The following is an 18,341-nucleotide window of genomic DNA, read 5'->3' on the forward strand; positions in this document are numbered from 1 at the left end:
CCAATAAGTAAATCAACCAAACCAATAATATCCAAAATATTAGCTTTAGAATGATTATTTTCCTCTTTTGTTGAAAGTTATACTATGACTCAGTACTTTTGAGCATTATGTATGTATATATAGGTCATTTTCTATATATTTTTCTTAAAAATGAGCCTCAATAATTTTCAGAGTGTCAAGACCTGAATGTGGTTGAAACCCGTCACTGCATTTAATGTCAAGGCATACAGCTTTTGCCAAGAAAGGCACCAGTTATACTCCAGCTTTCACTGGACGTGGACTAAATCCTCCTCTCTTGTGTTAGAACCTTTTTACAATTATTGCAGCCAGTAAAACAAAACAAAACATGCTAATCAATAATCAGTTTGTTTTTTGTTCATCCCCAGATTTGTGGGCTGTGAAACGTGTGCTCACCCTCCTCCTCAGGCTCCAGATAGACTGCCGAGGTGACCATCCTCATGGTGAGCAGTAGCCAGACAAAAACCAAACTGGCAGATGCCATCTTCCAAAGACTCTCCCTCTGCTTTCTGGTAGCTCAGCCACTCCACTACCTTTTGGCTCCTTCTCTGACACTCTGTGAATCTTCTGCGAGCTATTCACCACAGTCTGACACCAGAAAATGTAGTACCCGTCTCTTACTCCAGCCCCTTGAAAACTAATGAACTGCGGCCCTCCCTCAAGCCCTAAAAACACCAGCTTGAATGATGCCCCCAACAACAATGAGATTCCATGCATGAATAGGGGGAACTGGGGGGAGTCCAAGGTAACACGCATGTCACCGCCTACTGTGGCGACGCTCTCTTAGTAAACATCTTATGACTGTTTCTTACTACACGGAGTAACAAGACGTCTGGTAACCATGTAAAAAGGAACACCAGCACGAGGCTGTCCCTCTTTGTTGTCTGGACATTTTAAAATCTTTACAAGTGCGGGAATCGCAGTCAGTCAGGTGAAAAGAAACTCATTACAAGTCAAGGGCAATTCGCTAACAATGCCAAGTACCAGTGAGTGCATGTGTGTGGCAGAAGAGACCATAAAATACAAGAGAGGAATGATTATTTTAATCAGTTTAAGACAAGTAACATTTAATTAAGCCACATGATTCTTAAGCTTGACCAGACGATTTTGAGGAATAGAAAAGAATGAGACAGTTGCTGTAAAGCACAAAACATCTTCACACAATTTTTACAAGTTTGATTTACAAGATTAGTTTCCAACAATCTGCACATTGTGCTTCTTTTTGTCTTGCAAATAAGATGGGCGCCATTGTTAGACCAAACTGTGTGGCTTTGTTTCAACAGCGAAATAACTTAAGGTCGATTGCCCGGCCGAAGAAATCCCGCGACAGTCTTTCACTTCAGTTGTAAAAGAGTCAAAGTGAGTTTATGTCAGAGGTGAGCACAAATCAATGGCGTCCTTCCTGCTTCATTTTTTTAACCACACAGTAAAAGGACGGGACAAAAAAATAAAGCTGGTAATAACCGGCGGACGACCCGTCACTCACAGACTTTTATTTCCTGAATGTTGTGAGAATGCCTCAAAGTGGTTCAATCCATCTGGAGATACAGTGAAGTTGCACATAAATGAACACACCTGACTAAATGTGATAAACAAACACAGCTGAACAAGTTGGACCAGTAAGATACAACTATGACAAGTGATGCAAATGCATCAGCTCTAAATTGAGTTAAAATTCAACAAGTAAGAAATTTGTAGTCATCATCCATCAGAGATTTCTTAAAATAGTTTTTGGAAATTCATTTCATAACACCAGGATGCTTATATAAAAAAAGTGGAATGTGCAAAATTTGTCACCGCTGTGTAAATCGTGAACTCCCTTTTTCTCCTGTTTGCTTTACTTGGTATCCCTCTATGAGGAGCCCAGTGCTGAGATTCACTCCAGAGGTTCAGTGTCTTCAGTGAACAGATCAGCCAAGTCAGCGACTGTCAGTACCGCAGCCTCCGAGTGCTTCATGGCTGTGCTGGTGTGACTGGAATCAAAAAGACTTTTATTGGTACTTTGACAACAGCGTATCCCCTGACCTCTTAAACTTGTATTTAAATACAAAAATAGCATCATTAAGAACTGACATGCACCTTTTTTCTGCTGTCTTCAGCATTGCTTGCATTCTCTCTTCAATTGTAGATTTGATGAGGAATCTGTGAACAAATGTTGGCCTGGTGGAGAGAGGAAACAAAAATGAGCATTTGTTTACTGAGTTTTGTTCAGTAGAGGGTGGATTATTTAATATAAATATTATTTTGATAAAAGGATTAACAAATTCTCCACATTGTCATTCCTTTGTCAGACTTTAACTGCTCCTAAAATGAAAAAAAAAATTAATCTTAGTTAGATTTAATTTACATGCATTTGTGCATTCTGATGCAGATCTGTAACTAGAAGCAGTAATGATGTGTGTACAGCACTGACAGAGGTGTGCACGCTATTTAAGTGCACTTTGGTCAAGAACTGCATATCCCTGAGCACAGTGGTGAGTAAAAACAAAAAACTAATGAAATCAGTTTCAGTGTATCCCGCTGAACTCATACTATAAGCTGCATAGTTGTGGATTTATAGTTTTATTAAACAACTGGAGGTTGCACTCGTATTAAAAATGAATCTAAGAAAAAAAACTGCAGCTTCGAAGTTAATTCTCACAAGATGAGAAAAATGCAGAAGCTTTGTGTAGATGCAGCAACACACCCACACGAAGCTCTAAAGTGCTGACAAAATTATGCTGAAACCTCAGAGGTTTACTGACACGCTTTACTGCCTGCTTCTTACTTGGTTTGGCCAATCCGGTGCACTCTGCCTATTGCCTGGAGCTCATGAGCAGGGTTGAGGATTGGTTCAACCAGCAGCACGTGTGTTGCTTCGATGATATTCAGCCCATTGGAGCCCGTGTGGAGAGGCAGTAGAAGAATGTTGATCTTCTCTTCGTACTTGAAGGAACTTAGATTCTCCTGGAAAACCACAATGAACAGTGCAATAATGAACAAATTACAGTCATATCTGTATCAAGAGATGCTTCGGTAATTGAATAATTTTAAGAAAAAAATGAGGATCCCCTGAAAATTTATACTGCAATTTAAATACTGTGTATTTTCAAATTCAAACAATCATTTAATCGGATTTTATCCGATTTCTCCTTTTTATTACACAAAAACCATAGACAATGAATTTATTCATTATAGTCTTTATACTGTATTTTACTACAGAAAAACCTTAATTATTAAGTCTCTGCATATGAGAGGTAGGGATTCATCTCCAGTTGATCAACCTGTTGGTTTGTTGGCAGTATAGCTCACACACAAAAAAACCATGCGGCCTGGGGTAAAGGAAGAAATATTGAGAGTTTAGGGTTGATGTGCCCTTAAGGGAGTGATCTTAGGTTAAAAAAAAACAAAAAAACAACTTCAAATGAAGAACAAGGTGTAGCAGCAAGCCGAACAGCTGTTTTAGCTGCTGCTGGTGGAGAATACACACCAAGGAAAACCTAGTAGGTAGGTATTTAGAGAGTCCTTAGACAGGGGGTTTTACTGCAAATGTTTAACTCTATCACACTGTCTGTGGTATTTCAACAAAAAACAAAACAAAACAATACAAAAGTAAAAAAGCAGGTGTGTGTATTAAAAATTGTGGCATTCATTATGTGTCAAAATCAAACCTGAAATTTGTGAATTCCGTTGATTTGAGAAAACTCCATGTTATTGTCAAACAAGGCCTTGGCGATGATGTCCAGGACACTCTGCCACTGTGCACAAGAGAAAAGGCAACAAAACAGGTCAGATCCAAACTCGATATCGCCAAAGTAAGTCTTGAAGAGTGCAGATAGTTTACTGTTACCGTGGAGAAGACGAGACATTTGGCCCCGGGGTTGGTCACTTGAATCTTCTTCAGAGTTCTCACAACTGCCTCCACTTTGGTAGAGTGACTTCCCTGACAACACAGGAAGAGGAACGTTGTCATGGCTGTGTTATACATTTATTTTTTCTTTACAGGTATCCGGCCATCTCTGCCTGCATTACATGAAAATGGGGTCTCTGGCTGACCTTGACTGGTATGTCTTGGTCCTGACTGGATGATTGGGTGGTGAACACGTAAGAGATTTCTGTGTGGGATGTAGTCTGCCTACAAATGGCACACTTGATGGCACGCCGCCTTGAGCCCACGCTGTACTGTTCCACAATGATAGCAATACACTCGTTACAGAAGCAGTGTCCACACGTCAGCACGGCCCACTGGAAAAGGGAGAAGAGCAAGATATTATTCTAAAGTATGAATAGCAGAGTATGGTTAACTGTTTACATTAATTACAAACCCTCACTAACCACTTCATTAGGTACACCACTTGAGCTGCTTATTAACACAAATATTCAATTCAATAAAACTTTATTGATCCTGAAGGTTGACCCCGAAGGAAATTGTTGGGGGGGGGGGGTTTTGTTTTGTTTTGTTTTTTTCAATTCAAAATATTTAATTAGGCAATCATGTGACAGCAACCTATTCCATTTGGGCAAGTAGACACGGTCAAGATGACCTGCTGAGGTTCAAACTGAGCATCAGAATGGAGAAGAAATCAGATTGTAAGTGGTTTGTTCGAAAATGCTAGATGGGCTAGTATGAATATTTCACAAACTGATGATCTACTGAGATGTTCCCACCAACCAAGATGTATAAGAAGTAGTGACTCTCACCTCCTGTCCCAACGGCCGAGCACAAATGGGACACGGCTCTGGGTTCAGACCTCCAGTAGACTTGTCCTGCGACTGGATCAAGAAATGTATGCTGTTCAGAGTAAGCTCACATAATACATTTAGCTGGGGTAACATTATGAATTGTATAATTACTATCACCTATAAAATTACCTTTTCCAGATTTGTGAGATACAAAAACTGGCCGAGCTTCTTTTGGAGCTGAGATTTTGCCACAGCTTGGTCGTTCAGAAGTTTGACTCTGTTCTGCTCCACCTGGGAGCAAAACAATCGAGAGGAGGGGTCAGGTAATGAAAAATATCAGGACACTTTACATTGCAAATATAAAGATCTACATTATATGTAGAAACCCACTGATCCAACAATAACTTATGAGAAAACTCGGGGACAGTGAAGAAAAAAAACCCACTTAAATCTCTGCAGACAGTAAGTCCATGAAGCAAAGTAACTCTGCAAAGAGCCAATCCTTTAACAGTCCTAATAACAAGTCAGTCATGTTGTCACAACTTGTATAAATGATCTTTTACCAGACTGACATAAGCGTGCAGCTACGCTAAACGAGTGTCACTGTCTTTAACTCGCCTCGTGGGGCTCTATGATGTGCGGCAGTTTGGGCTTTGGTTCATCAGGCAGACGCACACGTAGCCTCTCGGTGGCCATACCCAGCTCATCGATGGCTGACACATGATTGCGCAGCACCATCCAGTACTCGTGCAGCACCTGAGGACAAACACCAAGACCAAAACAAAGACTTAAAAAAAGAATTTTTGTTAAAGTGACTCCTCATAATACATATAATAATACCAAATGCCTATTGAAGCCCTACTGGAAAAATGCAGCTTTTTAAAGAATAAGAGATGCTCTTGTTGTCGTTTGTCCTTGTAATGTTGTAAGTGTGCCTACAAACCTTGTACTCCTTCTTCCAAGTCTCAAACAGTTCCATAAAAGTGTTTCCTTCCTCCACCATGTCTGGGTCCATGCGTTTAAGTTTGGCAAAAGACAAGATGGCCTTCAAAGTGCGTTCTGTCTCACTGGCTGCCCACAGACCTCGGCTAGTGGTAGGGAGACGGTCGTCGACCAGCCCCTCTTCATCCTCGATCATTTCTTCAAAGAAGGCTGTCTGACCTTTGACGCTGTGGAGGAATTTTACTGATTAATCACTGCTTGGTTATGTAATCTGATTGATGATGGATCTAAAAATACTGCTCTACTTACGTGTGAGAAAACAGCTTGGACTCATAATCTATGAAAAGTTCATCTGCTTTGCAAAAAACACAGCTAGAAAATGACAAGACAGATATTAGGTAAAATAAGTTTCAGAGTATTTACAAAGAAGTGTTATGTAACACAAGGAAAAGCTGTCATATAACCTCCACATAACTTTATAAACTGAACATTTTAAGGTTTCTAACAGTGCTTGTACGAAGCTGAAAAATGCTGATGACATACTTGTTGAGTGGCAGTCGCATTGGCCTGAGATGACAAACTGTGGCCTCCTCTATAACTTCTTTCGAGGCCGGACCCTCAAGACTTTTCACTGCATCTTGCACGGTCTTTTGAGATTTCATCAGATCCTGCATTTGCGTGGTGAGCAGAAACTGCAGACCATAGGCATCACGGAACCTGCAGGACACCAGACACTTGAAGCATTCTGGTCTTTTGATAAGTTCAAGGTAACTGCTTGCAACCACCATGCAACTACTCGGAACTACTTGATAAAAAGTGCTTACTTGTCTGCCATGGAGAGCTTGTGGGCTTGTTGTTTGTAGCTGGACGTCAGCTCATTCTTGATGCGGGACACCAGGTCATCATCAGTGGAGCAGCGAACTGCCCTCTGAATAACATCCAGCCACCAGGGAGAGTTCAGCTTGACCTTGAGAAAGATAGATAATCATAGTGATATTCAACTACTTTAACTGTTTGTGTAAGTAACGAGTAGAATGCCAATTATGGTGCCATTAGCTACATTTACTATTTTCTTTTTATTGAAATAATTTGATCAGTAAGCTCCAATTTCCTGCTATGCAGTTTTCTTTTTGTTGTGCTAATTTGTTGGAGTTCATTAACAGATCAAAATAAATGTCATTTTAAATACATTTCAAGTAAGTTAATTTTAGGAGCTGCAGAGGATGTATATAAAAAGGCAATCAATGCAGAAATTTGATGATCTTAAGATATTGGTTTTGCACTCCTAAACATCACTTATGTCTCTCTTTATATATGTAATCTTTTCATAAAATATGTAATTTCCCCGAGGGTAAATAAGTTCTCACTTTTCGCTTCAGCTCTTTTATGTTCTGCAGCACTGGCTGCAAAGCCTGCCGAGCATCCGCGACCTCAGAATCGTATTTGGTCATGTAGTGCTGTCGCAGCTGCTCGGCCTACAGAGACAGGGAGAATGAAAAAACTGCAATAGTAATTCTTAAAACACAGATTTGATTTAAAAAGAAGAAAAATAGATACATTCTGACAGTATAATATATATCTGTGAATTACCTCTTCATCTAGTCTGTCATCTCTGAGGGTAGGAGGAATCCCACGATGCTTTGCGCTTAGCAGCTCCATCAAGTTATGGGTAGCATGAAGCCTCTGTTTTACCACAATGGCAAGAGTAATAGAAAATTAATTATGTCAATACACTCTAAGAGCCAGAAACATAAAGATTTTAGCTTCTGGTTTTTAAGTCACGTGTTCCCTCAGTCTTTGTAGAGATGAAATGTATGAGGCCACATACCTGTAACGAATCAGTCTTCAGTCTGTCTTTGTGCTCTTCTGATGAACGGAGCACTTCTCTATACATCTCTGCTGCCTCTACAAACTCACCTGCAGGTGGCAAAGGAAATAGTCAACCTTAGTGCCACTTAAAATGTCCACTACATGTCAAGCAAACAAAGTTGGCTACACAAATCACCTCAGTGCAGCAACAATAAACATATCGCTTTACTGAGACCAGCCTTAACAAAACATCCCGGTGCAAAAAGTGTCGGGAGACACAAAGATGGGATCACGGCCTCTGTTTTGTTTAAACTAATTCCCATGGGAAACTACGAGCAAAGGGAGCAGATGTATAGACGTGGGGATCTATACCTCTGATGATGTGGATTCCAGCCAAACCATTGAGTGCGCACACCAATTGTCTGTGAGCTTCTTCACACTCCACTCGACATTTCTTCTGCAGGGACTTCAGGAGCTCCTCCATTGTCATGGTGCTACAGAGAGGCAGGCAAACCTGCTTAAATAATCCTCCAGTGCAGATTACACAGAATGGGTCAGCTTTAAATAAACACCCCCAGCAACAAAAAGGTTGCTGGGGGGCTTCAATCATCCTAATGTTGTGATTTAGTCCACCTGGATTGTTAATTAACTGCTGCAGCTGCCTTTATAAAGACCTCATCTCATGCATAAGCACCTTGAGAACATAATACCTTTTCTGCAGAGGCAGGAACTCCCCCCTGACAGCCTGTGGATGGCAGCAGGCTTGGCGCAGCCTGAGCAGCGGGCACAGGATGGTATTGACGGTACGGCGGTCGAGGCTGCCAAGTTTCAGGCTCCAGTCTGAGATCTTCCTGAGATTAACCAAAGCGTCTTGGGAGCAGACCTCGTGCTGACGGTGGTAGAAGTGACCCTCGACGGGCGAGAAGTGCAACCAGTGCACTTCCTCTGTCTGAGGCGGGATCTGAATCTGGAGAAAGATTAACAGGACCATCTAAGATGAGTACAAACATTCAAAAGAGAAAGCTTTAAGGATGTGTTTCATATGAAAAAAAAAATGGGTCAAACAAAATAGTTCTTCAGACAGTCTCAATGAAATCCAGGCCAACGATCAGAAAAATACTTTTAAAATCCTACCTGATCAATGACGTCTTTTTTAGCCGATCGCCACAATATCTGAGCGATCACATGGTACAGAGGTTCCGTATTTCCACGTCGATAGGGACGATAAAGAAGCTGGTGCCACCAGTGCTTCACCCAGTACGGGTCAACTCCCAGGAAAAGCACAAGGCCATACAGATCTACAGTAAAAAAAAAGTTTTAATTTTTTTTTTTTTTTTACTGCTGAAGAGACCAAAGACTGAAATCACAACCATGACAGATTAATTACATCTTTGCATAGATTTAAAAACACTTTGCTTTATTATATTTTGGCATTTTCTCTGGCAGTGGCAGGTGAAGGCAGTGAAAACCTACACTTATTTTATCTTTATATTTTTATGTGCTACATAAAAAATTCCATTTGCATTCAAACTCATAGTATTTCTTTTTTCTTCTGAGGTAACAGTTTCTTCACATTACCTTCTAAGCCTCTCTGGACTGGAGTGCCGCTGACACACCAGCGGTTAACAGACGCAAGACGTAAAGCCATCTCCGCAGCCTAATGGGATAAACGTCAGGTGATCACATAAACTACGTTTAAATAACAAAACAAAGTGAGATGCAACAAGAATTGAATGATCTCACCTTCGCAGTGGGGCATTCAACCATCTGAGCCTCATCCAGACAGATTCGCCACCACTCCACAGCTACCAGAGGACTGGGTATAGCCATGTAACGCTTCTGGTTGCGGAAGCGGCGGCCGTCTTTGCTGTTACTGTGGGGAATGTCAACGTAGTTGAGCTCAGAGCGCAGCACGTCGTAGGTGGTAATGACCACGTCCTGCTCGGCGAGCATGTGAGGCTGAATGAATCCATGTTTTTTCACACCCTGATAAACCTAGGAGGAACGTGAAAGGCAAAATAATTAGGCATGCCAAGGATATGACAGGAAACACAGATGAGAGAGAAGAGTGCGTGCTTTAACAAATTATAAAAGATGTGTAGTGCTTGCACAATGTTGTGTTGTTCCTGCTCCTGCATCATCATTGCAACTGACGACTCGCACTGTTGTGATGGTACAGTAGTGTAACATGCAATGATTTAAGTGAGTGCATCATTTTCAGAGTACCTGAAAGTTGGAAGGTAGAGGGTGTATTTTAAACCAAAACCTGGTCTTTCTTAATCTTAACAAAACAGTTTTGTTACTTACATCTAACCAATCAGTTTTGTGCCTAAACTGAGCCAAACAGCAACTGCAAATAATCAAAACCACCTTTTGGTTTTACTCAGGAAGCACATTTAAGATTTATTTTATTTTTATTTTAGACTTTGAGCATATTATATATGAGATACTACCAAGAGACTGATGTATGAATCTACTCTCTCACCAGCACTCGTAAGGAGGAGGACCTGATATGCTTGTTGATCTCCTCGACCCACTGGTGGCAGATGGAGCTCGGGGAAATTATGAGGGTGGCTCCTGTGGACACGGGTTTCATGGCTACCAGGCAGTGAGGGCAGTAGAAAGGTGTAGTTTCAAGGCTCTCTTCTTTATAGTTCACACAGTCTGCGTGCTGCCACAGCTGACAGTTCATACACTGGACGCGGGCCTTGTAGTCAATGATGCCGAGTTCACCACAGATGCACTCGAATCTGTAGTCAGGGGTGTTAAACGGGACGACAGACGCTCTGGTGGGGGTTTCCGTCTCCTTGTCATCATCGAGCTGTGAAGCTTCTCCTCTTTCTTCGGGGAGATCGGCTATTCTGCACATGTCTCGTGTATCTGAGTCACTTTTATCCTGAGAAACCTGCAACGGTGCCGTGGAAGAATCCAGCATGTCATCTGGCTGATCTGCTTTCTCATTCAGACTTTCATCCCACTCTTTCTTTGTTTCTGCTTCCTCTGAGACAGGGCAGTCAGATGTAGGGGTGCTCGGATCTCTCTGATCATCTGAGAGAGAGTTTTGTAGAGCTGCCTCTGCCTTTTCTTTTGCTCGTCTCTGAAACATTTTCCTGGGCGTGCTCTCCGTGCTTCTCGAAGTCTTAAGAAAGACAAATGCAGACCAAACTCAGGCAACACAATAAAGTCATATTTGTAGCATGAAACATTCATATTAGAAGTTCTTTATTCTTACAGACTTTGATGATCCTGCAAATGTTTTCTTTGTTTCTTTGTACTTCTTTCCCAGCTTGAACGACCCCGCCAAGCCCCGACCTTTGACCCGGTCAACCATGCCGTCATCTATGAGCTTTGTCAGCGTCTTCCTGATGTGGTTGCGGTTCTTGAGGAGGTCATAGCCATAAGTGGCTCGGATGTAGGTGAAGATGGCATTGACTGAGGCTCCCTTGCCAGATCTCATCTCCTTTATAGCAGTGAGTAGCATGACACGCACAGCTGGAGAAATATAAGTATCATTCAAAAAGGTGTGAAACTCCAGTGACTTATGAGGATTGTCTAAAAGGACTTGAGTGACATACTTGGGTAGGATATTTTAATTTTAGGCTGAGCTTCAGACTTGCAGCTGATAACTTTCTTTCTTTCTAGCGGAGGAGGAGGAACAAAGTAATTCACAGATTTTCCCTGCAAAGCCACGAGATTAAAAAAAAGAAATAAATCATAAACCATTGTATGTTAAACATACATAAGATTTGATTATAAAGTTTAGGGAAGAAAAAAAATGTGGCAATCATCACAGTAGAGGTCTACTAACCACAGGGAGTGTGAGGGCCTCTTGTTCGAGGTCCTGCCGGGTATGAAACAAGATTAGAGCCAGAACTTCCACCGTCTTTCCAAGCCCCATCTCATCAGCCAGGATCCCACCAGGCCACTCAATGCCAGCCAGTGGAAATTCTCGAATTAAGCTAAAAATAAAAAAAGAAACTAAATTCTAGTAGCTGTAGAACTATATCATACCTGAGAGTCACCTTAATGTGATAACAGCAAGTTAAAAGGTCAACTCATTCAAATTACACACGTTTTTTCCCACTGATGGTGTCCCTTCAGGCTGTTATACTGTTGTGGTTTTAAGATAACAATTCTCCCATCAAGTTTTATGCTAATGGTGCTTAACAAACAAAATAATAACACACACAACTTTTGTGATTTCAACTTAAATAGTAGTCCCCATAAAAACTGCTGACAGTGAGGCCTGTGGATTATATTGAGTTTAAGTGTAAACTGTTTGCAGAAAGCTAAGATTCCTGTTATCTTTATAATATTGAAAAGGCAGAAAATATTTCCGAATGATCGGAACCTTTAACATGAGAATAACTATGTTCTTACCAGCCGATAAAAGGGTTGTAAAAGAGCTTTTTGCCACACAAACCGATCAACTCCCGCCAGAGGAAATGCAATGATTGTTCTGCAAAGAAACAGTAAATACTGAATATGACGCTTTTTGAAACAAACCACTGATATCTTGTTTTCAAAAATTCTTAAATATAAAGGGATTTAAATTAAAATTCCAGTTAAAGGTGCATGAGCTGCAGGGGAATGAACAGAGGCACCTTTACTTGAGTTGATCCTGTATTTCTCTCTTCTCAGCATCCAGTTGACTGCTTGACTCTGATAGGGCCTGAGTACAGGAATAAGAGCCTTATGCTGGACGTCATAGGTCACCGCATGGCTTTCTTCCTGTTGCATATGCCTGACATAATCGTAGAGCTCCTCAACATTTTGCCTCTCCAGGTCGGTATCACATTCTTCCTCCTCATTATCTACGACCTCTTTATGAAGAATAAACAACAAAAACAAGTCAAGGTGAATTGGAAACCCTGTGCTGCTATAGTATGGTGTGAAGAACTTGGGGTCTGCTTACCGGGAATAATGAAATCGTAGAAATACTCCATTAACTTCTGCATCAGTTGGTTTGCTTTTTTGAGCCGAGCATTTCCCTCACTGAGGAATTCTGGCTTCCCGAGCCCAGTTTCCAGCAAGTAAATTCCCACCTGCCAGACAGAGCCAGGGAAAAGCTTAAATATGAAATAATGTTTAACAAAACTTGAACTGTTTGATGATTTGACTAAAGGAGCACAATTTTACTCCAGCCAAAGACAGCTGATTTAAAAAATATATGGTATTAAAAGCAGGGTAACTTCATGACCATTTATTAACAAAATCAAGCCTAAACATGGATCTTTGTATCCCAGTAGAAATACCTACATACCTTGACTGAGTCGTCTTTTGCCTGGTGACAGAGCTGCACCACCCTCCTCTTCTGTAGCCAGTCGAGGTCCTCCAATGGGATCCTACGGAGGCTGCATTCTGCCGTACAAGTGTCTTCATCAGGACTGCACTGCACCCCTGAGCTCTCATCACAGCTGCTGTAACTGATGCAGAGTTGCTCACCCATCCTGTGAAACGTGAAAGCTCTCTGATCGCAGTCAGATGGGAGCCAGGCTGGCCTGACACTGAACTCCCCAATGAGTGCTTTCCAGATGTGGCCGAACTTCAAAAGTGGAAACACAGTGAGCGCCAGGGAGGCAGAGGCAGCGGTGATGTCGGACGACGTGCTGGGAAGTTCTTCTGTAAACCGGACAGGGGTGCAGGCAGCCTCTGTGGCACCCTCTGGAGGGGAGAGAAGGGTGCTACTAGGAGCTGGGTCCGCTGAAAGAATGGAACAAGTCGGTATCTCTTCATCTTCCTGGACTTCCTCATTCTTGCGGTCCTCCAACATGTTCCAGTTCAACCTCTTCTTAGCTTCTTCATCCACCCTCACAGGAGGGGCCCTCTTTCTTCGGCTACTCATGGTGAAGCTCTGCAAAGAGGGCAAATATTATGAAACGCTCACCAAAAAAATAAACACCATGCCATTTATTCATTGATAACTACATCAGTAGCATATGCCAAATACTTATATTTATATTTGGTAGGCAGAGAGAAAATACCCTTCCTGAGTTTCCCTGAACAATGTTGATTATTGCCTAATAATAAACAATAACTTAATCATAAAAACTTTCCGTCATACAGACCATGGCTCCACAGTACAGTGGTTTACTCATTCACCTAATGAGTGAAAGATCTATGGTTCAGTCTCCAGAGGAAACACAAATCCCTTTGGGGCATCCAGTTCAAAAAATCTGTCAAATTAAATATGCAGAGCTCCAGAGTACGGCAACACCTGGTGAATAAGGGAGCAGCTGGAATATGCTTTTCTTTTACACAAACAAAATTAAGTAAAATCCAATTTTCCACTAACCAAACATTTTGTTTATTTATGTTGCCTTTTAGCCTATATCCCTCCTTAAATCATTACATTTTTACATGCACTTATGCAGGACTTAATATACTCTACTAGTACTCTTGCATAATTCACATTTCAACTTAATCCATATTTATTTATTACTGTGCCTTAGTACAACCTTTTTTAGTTGACTTTATCAGATGACTTTTTTGGAAACTGTCCAGCTCAGAGTCCCTGAGTGTGCACAGCATTAATCAACTGCTGGTAGATCCACAGCAAAAATCATGTTTCTACAAAGACTTTTATATTAATACTGTAGTATGTTTGTACATGCATGAATGCTTCTGTTCTCACAGCTAGAGCTTTGTGTCTAAGATGATCCTTTTAGAAGTAATATGTTGACATCATACAGAGTCCATCCATCCATCCTCTTCCACTTATCCTTGTCAGGGTCGCGAGGGGCTGGAGCCTATCCCAGCTACCATAGGGCAAGAGGCATCATACAGAGTCAAAAGTAGGAAAAAACCCACTAGAAACTGGAGTTTTAAAACGTTTAACCTCTTGGATCCTTGGGATTACTTGTACATAAGCTTTCTTCATTTTTTTAAAACTTTTTTGTTTAAGACGAGCACCCATAATTGCAACAGTTAATTATAATAAGACCACTTCAACGACAGATTGTGGATATCTCTTGTGAGCAGTTATTATGAAGGTGGCAGCAACTGTGATGTTCAAGGCTGATCTCTTATTCAGCCACGCTATTTTGTTTGGGGAGAACTTGGGTCCTGTGCAACTTCAGCATACCCAGAATACTCTGACATTAAGACACAGGAGAATCTGATGGATTAGAATTAAGTAACAAAGCTACCTTTAGCTGCTTCCCTATTCATGACAGCATAATGCCACGTTTGGCAGCTTTTATGCTGATTGCCCTTCCTGACACAACCCAAATATTTGTGTCTCTGACTGAGTCAGGAATCAATACTGATCATAAGTAAGTATTTCATTAAATTGACGTTTAGTCCTCTGATGTAGGGTGGGATGATGGTGTGGTTGTTAGTGACATCACCTCACAGCAAGAAGGTTCTGGGTTCAAATCCAGTCTGGATTCTGTGTGGAGTTTGTATTTACTCTGGCTTCCCCCCATTGTCCAAAGATCTCCCTTACGTTACTTGGTGAATGTGAGTCTATCTCTGTGTTAACCCTAAAATAATGTGGCAATCTGGTATACCCTGCTTCTCACCATATGAATAGTATAGACAATCATTCTGTACAATACAATAGTTATACAATTGTTTATTAATACTCACAATTGTATATCAACAATCTGTATAGTTTCATATTCTGTATAGTTTAATATTTTTAACCATATTTATATCCTTTTGATAGCCTGTACATAGCTTGTAAACTCACTACAGTCTGTACATACTTATAGTTATAGCATATTCATAACATACCTTCATACCGTGTACATTGTAACATACCTATAATAGATCCATATTCTGTAATATATCTATATTATTGCTAAAGCACTTTCTGGATGGATGCAAACTGCTTTTCATTGCCTTGTACTTGTGACATTTGCAATGACAATAAAGTTGAATTCTATTCTAATTCTAATTCTATTCTATGACAGCTGGGATAATCTCCAGAACTGGATAAGTGGAAGAACATGGATGGACAAATTGAATTCAAGGGCTGTTCCAATAATGGTGAGGCCGTTCTCCAGAAAACAATAGGTGGTGATACCATGAATGTTGATTTCTAATCCGGAAAATGACCTTAACGTGTCCACTTATTTAGGTTGGCACCATAAGCTACTATGTTGATGTTGATCCCAGTAAGAAGTGATCTGCCTTTGTAGTACAGAAAACTGAGGGTTGACCCTGAAGTTTCCTGGTTAAGATGAAACCCTGCTTCACAGTAAAGGCCTCTTATGGGATACAACAGACTTCTTATTTACCAACAGGTCAACAAGGCTCATATTGGAAGATAGCATATCAATGGAAGCAGCATGTGAGGTACTTACTGTGCTATTAAACTATCAAAGCGAATGAGACATATCCCACAAGACAAACTGTCAGAGTTTAAGTTTGCATCCACAGCTGGAGCCTGTCACTTCACCTATATTGTATCTGTGTTTACCACTTATGGCTCAGGCTACATGCACTGCTAGCTGGCTAACTTATACATCTTCTACACGACGGCTTACAAACAGCAGTTTTAAAATTAGCTCCTTCCCTGCGGGGAGAGTTTATCCTCTGAGAATTCAGTCAGCAGCGAAACCATCAGAACACAACAGTCTGTGGTATAAACAGTGTTACACAATGAGAGCACTTTCGCACAGCGCGCCACATTTCATCCCCTGACTGCAAACAAGCAAATTAAAAAGGTAAAAGAAAAAAAAGCATATTTACTTGTCGGGTCTGCCTCAAACTGCTCCTGTTATTACAGCTCGACGAGAAATCGATTCATGTTAAAGCAGCTCCAAACAATCCGGCTGAACCGCAGTACAGTTCATCTACGGACATCAATGTTGACGTCCGCCATTTTTAAATGCAGGAAATGACGTCAAAGCAGCGGAAACTGTCAGATTAAGTTTATCTAACACAAATTTGTGTGACTCAAAACTTACAACAGATTAAATGATTTGCTCCAAATGATTGTTTTTTGTCTTTCTTTTTGCATTTCTTTACATTTTTTCATGGTTATATATATTGCCAATATCAGAGAAAAACAGACAAAAACTGAGTTTGTTCGAGTCTAATGAGTTTAAAAGTCAATATTTGTATATGACCACCTTTATTCTTCAACTCAGCCTGAACTCTTTCTTTTTTTCAGTTTTCTTGTCATCTCTTCAAGTAGTCTTAGGGAATAGTTTAATAGTTTTCGAGGTTTCTTCAAGCACACTAAAAGATCTCCTTTGTTTGCTGCTTTCATTCTACTCTCTGTCAACACTACTTCAATAATGTTGATGTCCAGGGTCTTGGGAAGGCCAGTCCATGACTGATAGGTTCTATTGCATGTTTTTTTTTAAGCTATGGTAGTATTGCATTGGTAGTGTGTTTAAAAATAATTATCATGCTGAAAAATTAAGCAGTTGCCAATAAGATGCTTTCCAGAAGGCACTGCGTGTTGCATTAAAATCTGGCTGTATGTGGGTTTTTTTTTAAAAATGTGTTTATAATTCTAGCAAATTTGAAAAGATCTCCAAATTTTGCAATAGGCTGTCAACACTCACTGTTGTACTGCTCTCCTGACCTCTTCCAAACATACTGGTGCTGGTTTGAACCAAATTTCAAATCTTGATTCATCACCCAATTAGACTTGTTTCCACTGATTTTCAGGCCAGTTCTGGCATAATTTGCCGTTTTATCCCCATTTCCCTTCCTTAAGAATGGCTTCCTGAAAATTGTATTTATTTATTTATTTGTCAGTAAGACTATTTAAAGGATGCATAAAAATCATTTTGCTTAAACTACGGCTTGTACTTTACTTTTTCTTTCTGGCTCAAAATGACTTAATATGAATGATAAGAAACACGTTTGATTATAGGTCAACAAGCATTTTGGAACAGGTTAAATACCGGTAATCCTTTTTTGGCAGATGATCATTTAAAGCACTGGCATCTGATGAAAAGACAGGGAACTGGTATGAGGGCTGAAGAAAATCAGAAGCTCTGCCAGCGAGAACAGCAGGTCCACAGCTCCACCTGAGAGAGAGGGAGAGAGAGAGCAGCAGGCAAGAGAAAGGAAAAGAAAGAAGTAGGAAAAAAGACTACCTGGACCAGGACACAAATTATACCTTTTTCTAACGGGCTGCTGGTAACAAACTGCTTAAAGATACAATTAAATTTGATTCTTTGCTAAGTTTTCTCTTACATGTAGACATAACAGTGTTTCATCCTTTGAGTTGGGTGGGTTTTTTGTTGTGCTTGAATGATTAATATGTCATTTTTATGTGGCTTAGCGTTACAAAAAACAGAGATTCTTCTGACAAATCTCAGGTAAAAACACTGAATTGTAAATGAGCCGAAAAGCAGTCAGTGGCCAAAACTACAAGAAAATTGGAAGCAAAATATTTAAAAAAAGAAAAAAAAGAGTCACTCAACATTTTTGCACAAAGTTGTAGGTTTATAGAGAGTTCATGCAATGCCAAATTCTTTGTTTTACTGGTTGCTTATTTTGTGACCTAGGCTTACAAAGGGTACCTCTTAAGGTTGAGTAAACTTTTATTCAGTGAGGTTGCAGCGGTGGCATCACCCCTTCACCACAAGGTGGCAGCAGAGCCCGCTCTCTTTTGACAGTTGCAGCAATGAATAACAAGTACATCACATCTGTCGGTGTCAGACACAACGCAGGAGGGAAAAATTAAACTGAAGTTTGACGAGTCCCTTTGAAGTTTACATAAAGTAAGCGACTGCCTATAAACAGTCTCTTACGTTGGACTGATTTGGTCCAGGGGGGTTTAATGGAAGCTTGTCAAATCGTCATCTATCCCCGACTTATTTATTTATTTTAAAATATGCTTCTCAGGAGCCTCACTCTCATACCGATCTTTTCCAAAATGTTATCAATCGACGCATCACTGACCGTCGTGATGTGCATGAACTCTGGTTTTAAATCAGGGA

The 18,341-nt window shown here is 40.6% G+C and overlaps 1 protein-coding gene across 2 annotated transcripts; it reads right to left on the reverse strand.

The window, feature by feature from the left end:
• Positions 1-1,055: 1,055 nt before the first annotated feature.
• On the reverse strand, positions 1,056-16,247 carry shprh (SNF2 histone linker PHD RING helicase). 2 transcript variants are annotated; one of them, XM_063500218.1, is made up of 30 exons: positions 16,129-16,247; positions 12,695-13,285; positions 12,347-12,476; positions 12,036-12,254; positions 11,812-11,890; positions 11,240-11,390; positions 11,007-11,109; positions 10,664-10,923; positions 9,917-10,570; positions 9,175-9,426; positions 9,010-9,088; positions 8,566-8,729; positions 8,142-8,398; positions 7,804-7,925; positions 7,451-7,539; positions 7,213-7,305; positions 6,990-7,097; positions 6,447-6,589; positions 6,166-6,339; positions 5,932-5,994; positions 5,624-5,849; positions 5,299-5,436; positions 4,870-4,971; positions 4,699-4,770; positions 4,054-4,242; positions 3,848-3,940; positions 3,669-3,755; positions 2,786-2,964; positions 2,098-2,178; positions 1,056-1,991 (listed from the first exon to the last, which is right to left on the reverse strand). In XM_063500218.1, the coding sequence occupies exons 2-30, from the start codon at positions 13,274-13,276 to the stop codon at positions 1,895-1,897; spliced, it is 4,986 nt and encodes a 1,661-aa protein (XP_063356288.1). In that variant the 5' UTR covers positions 13,277-13,285; positions 16,129-16,247; the 3' UTR covers positions 1,056-1,894. The 2 variants fall into 2 exon arrangements, with proteins under 2 accessions (XP_063356288.1, XP_063356290.1); XM_063500220.2 differs by lacking the exons at positions 11,007-11,109; positions 11,812-11,890; positions 12,036-12,254; ... (1 more) ...; positions 12,695-13,285; positions 16,129-16,247 and having other exon boundaries at positions 1,058-1,991; positions 11,240-11,345.
• Between the last annotated feature and the right edge of the window lie 2,094 nt (positions 16,248-18,341).

This window comes from Pelmatolapia mariae, linkage group LG16_19, assembly GCF_036321145.2.
Source record: "Pelmatolapia mariae isolate MD_Pm_ZW linkage group LG16_19, Pm_UMD_F_2, whole genome shotgun sequence".
Lineage (NCBI taxonomy): Eukaryota > Metazoa > Chordata > Actinopteri > Cichliformes > Cichlidae > Pelmatolapia > Pelmatolapia mariae.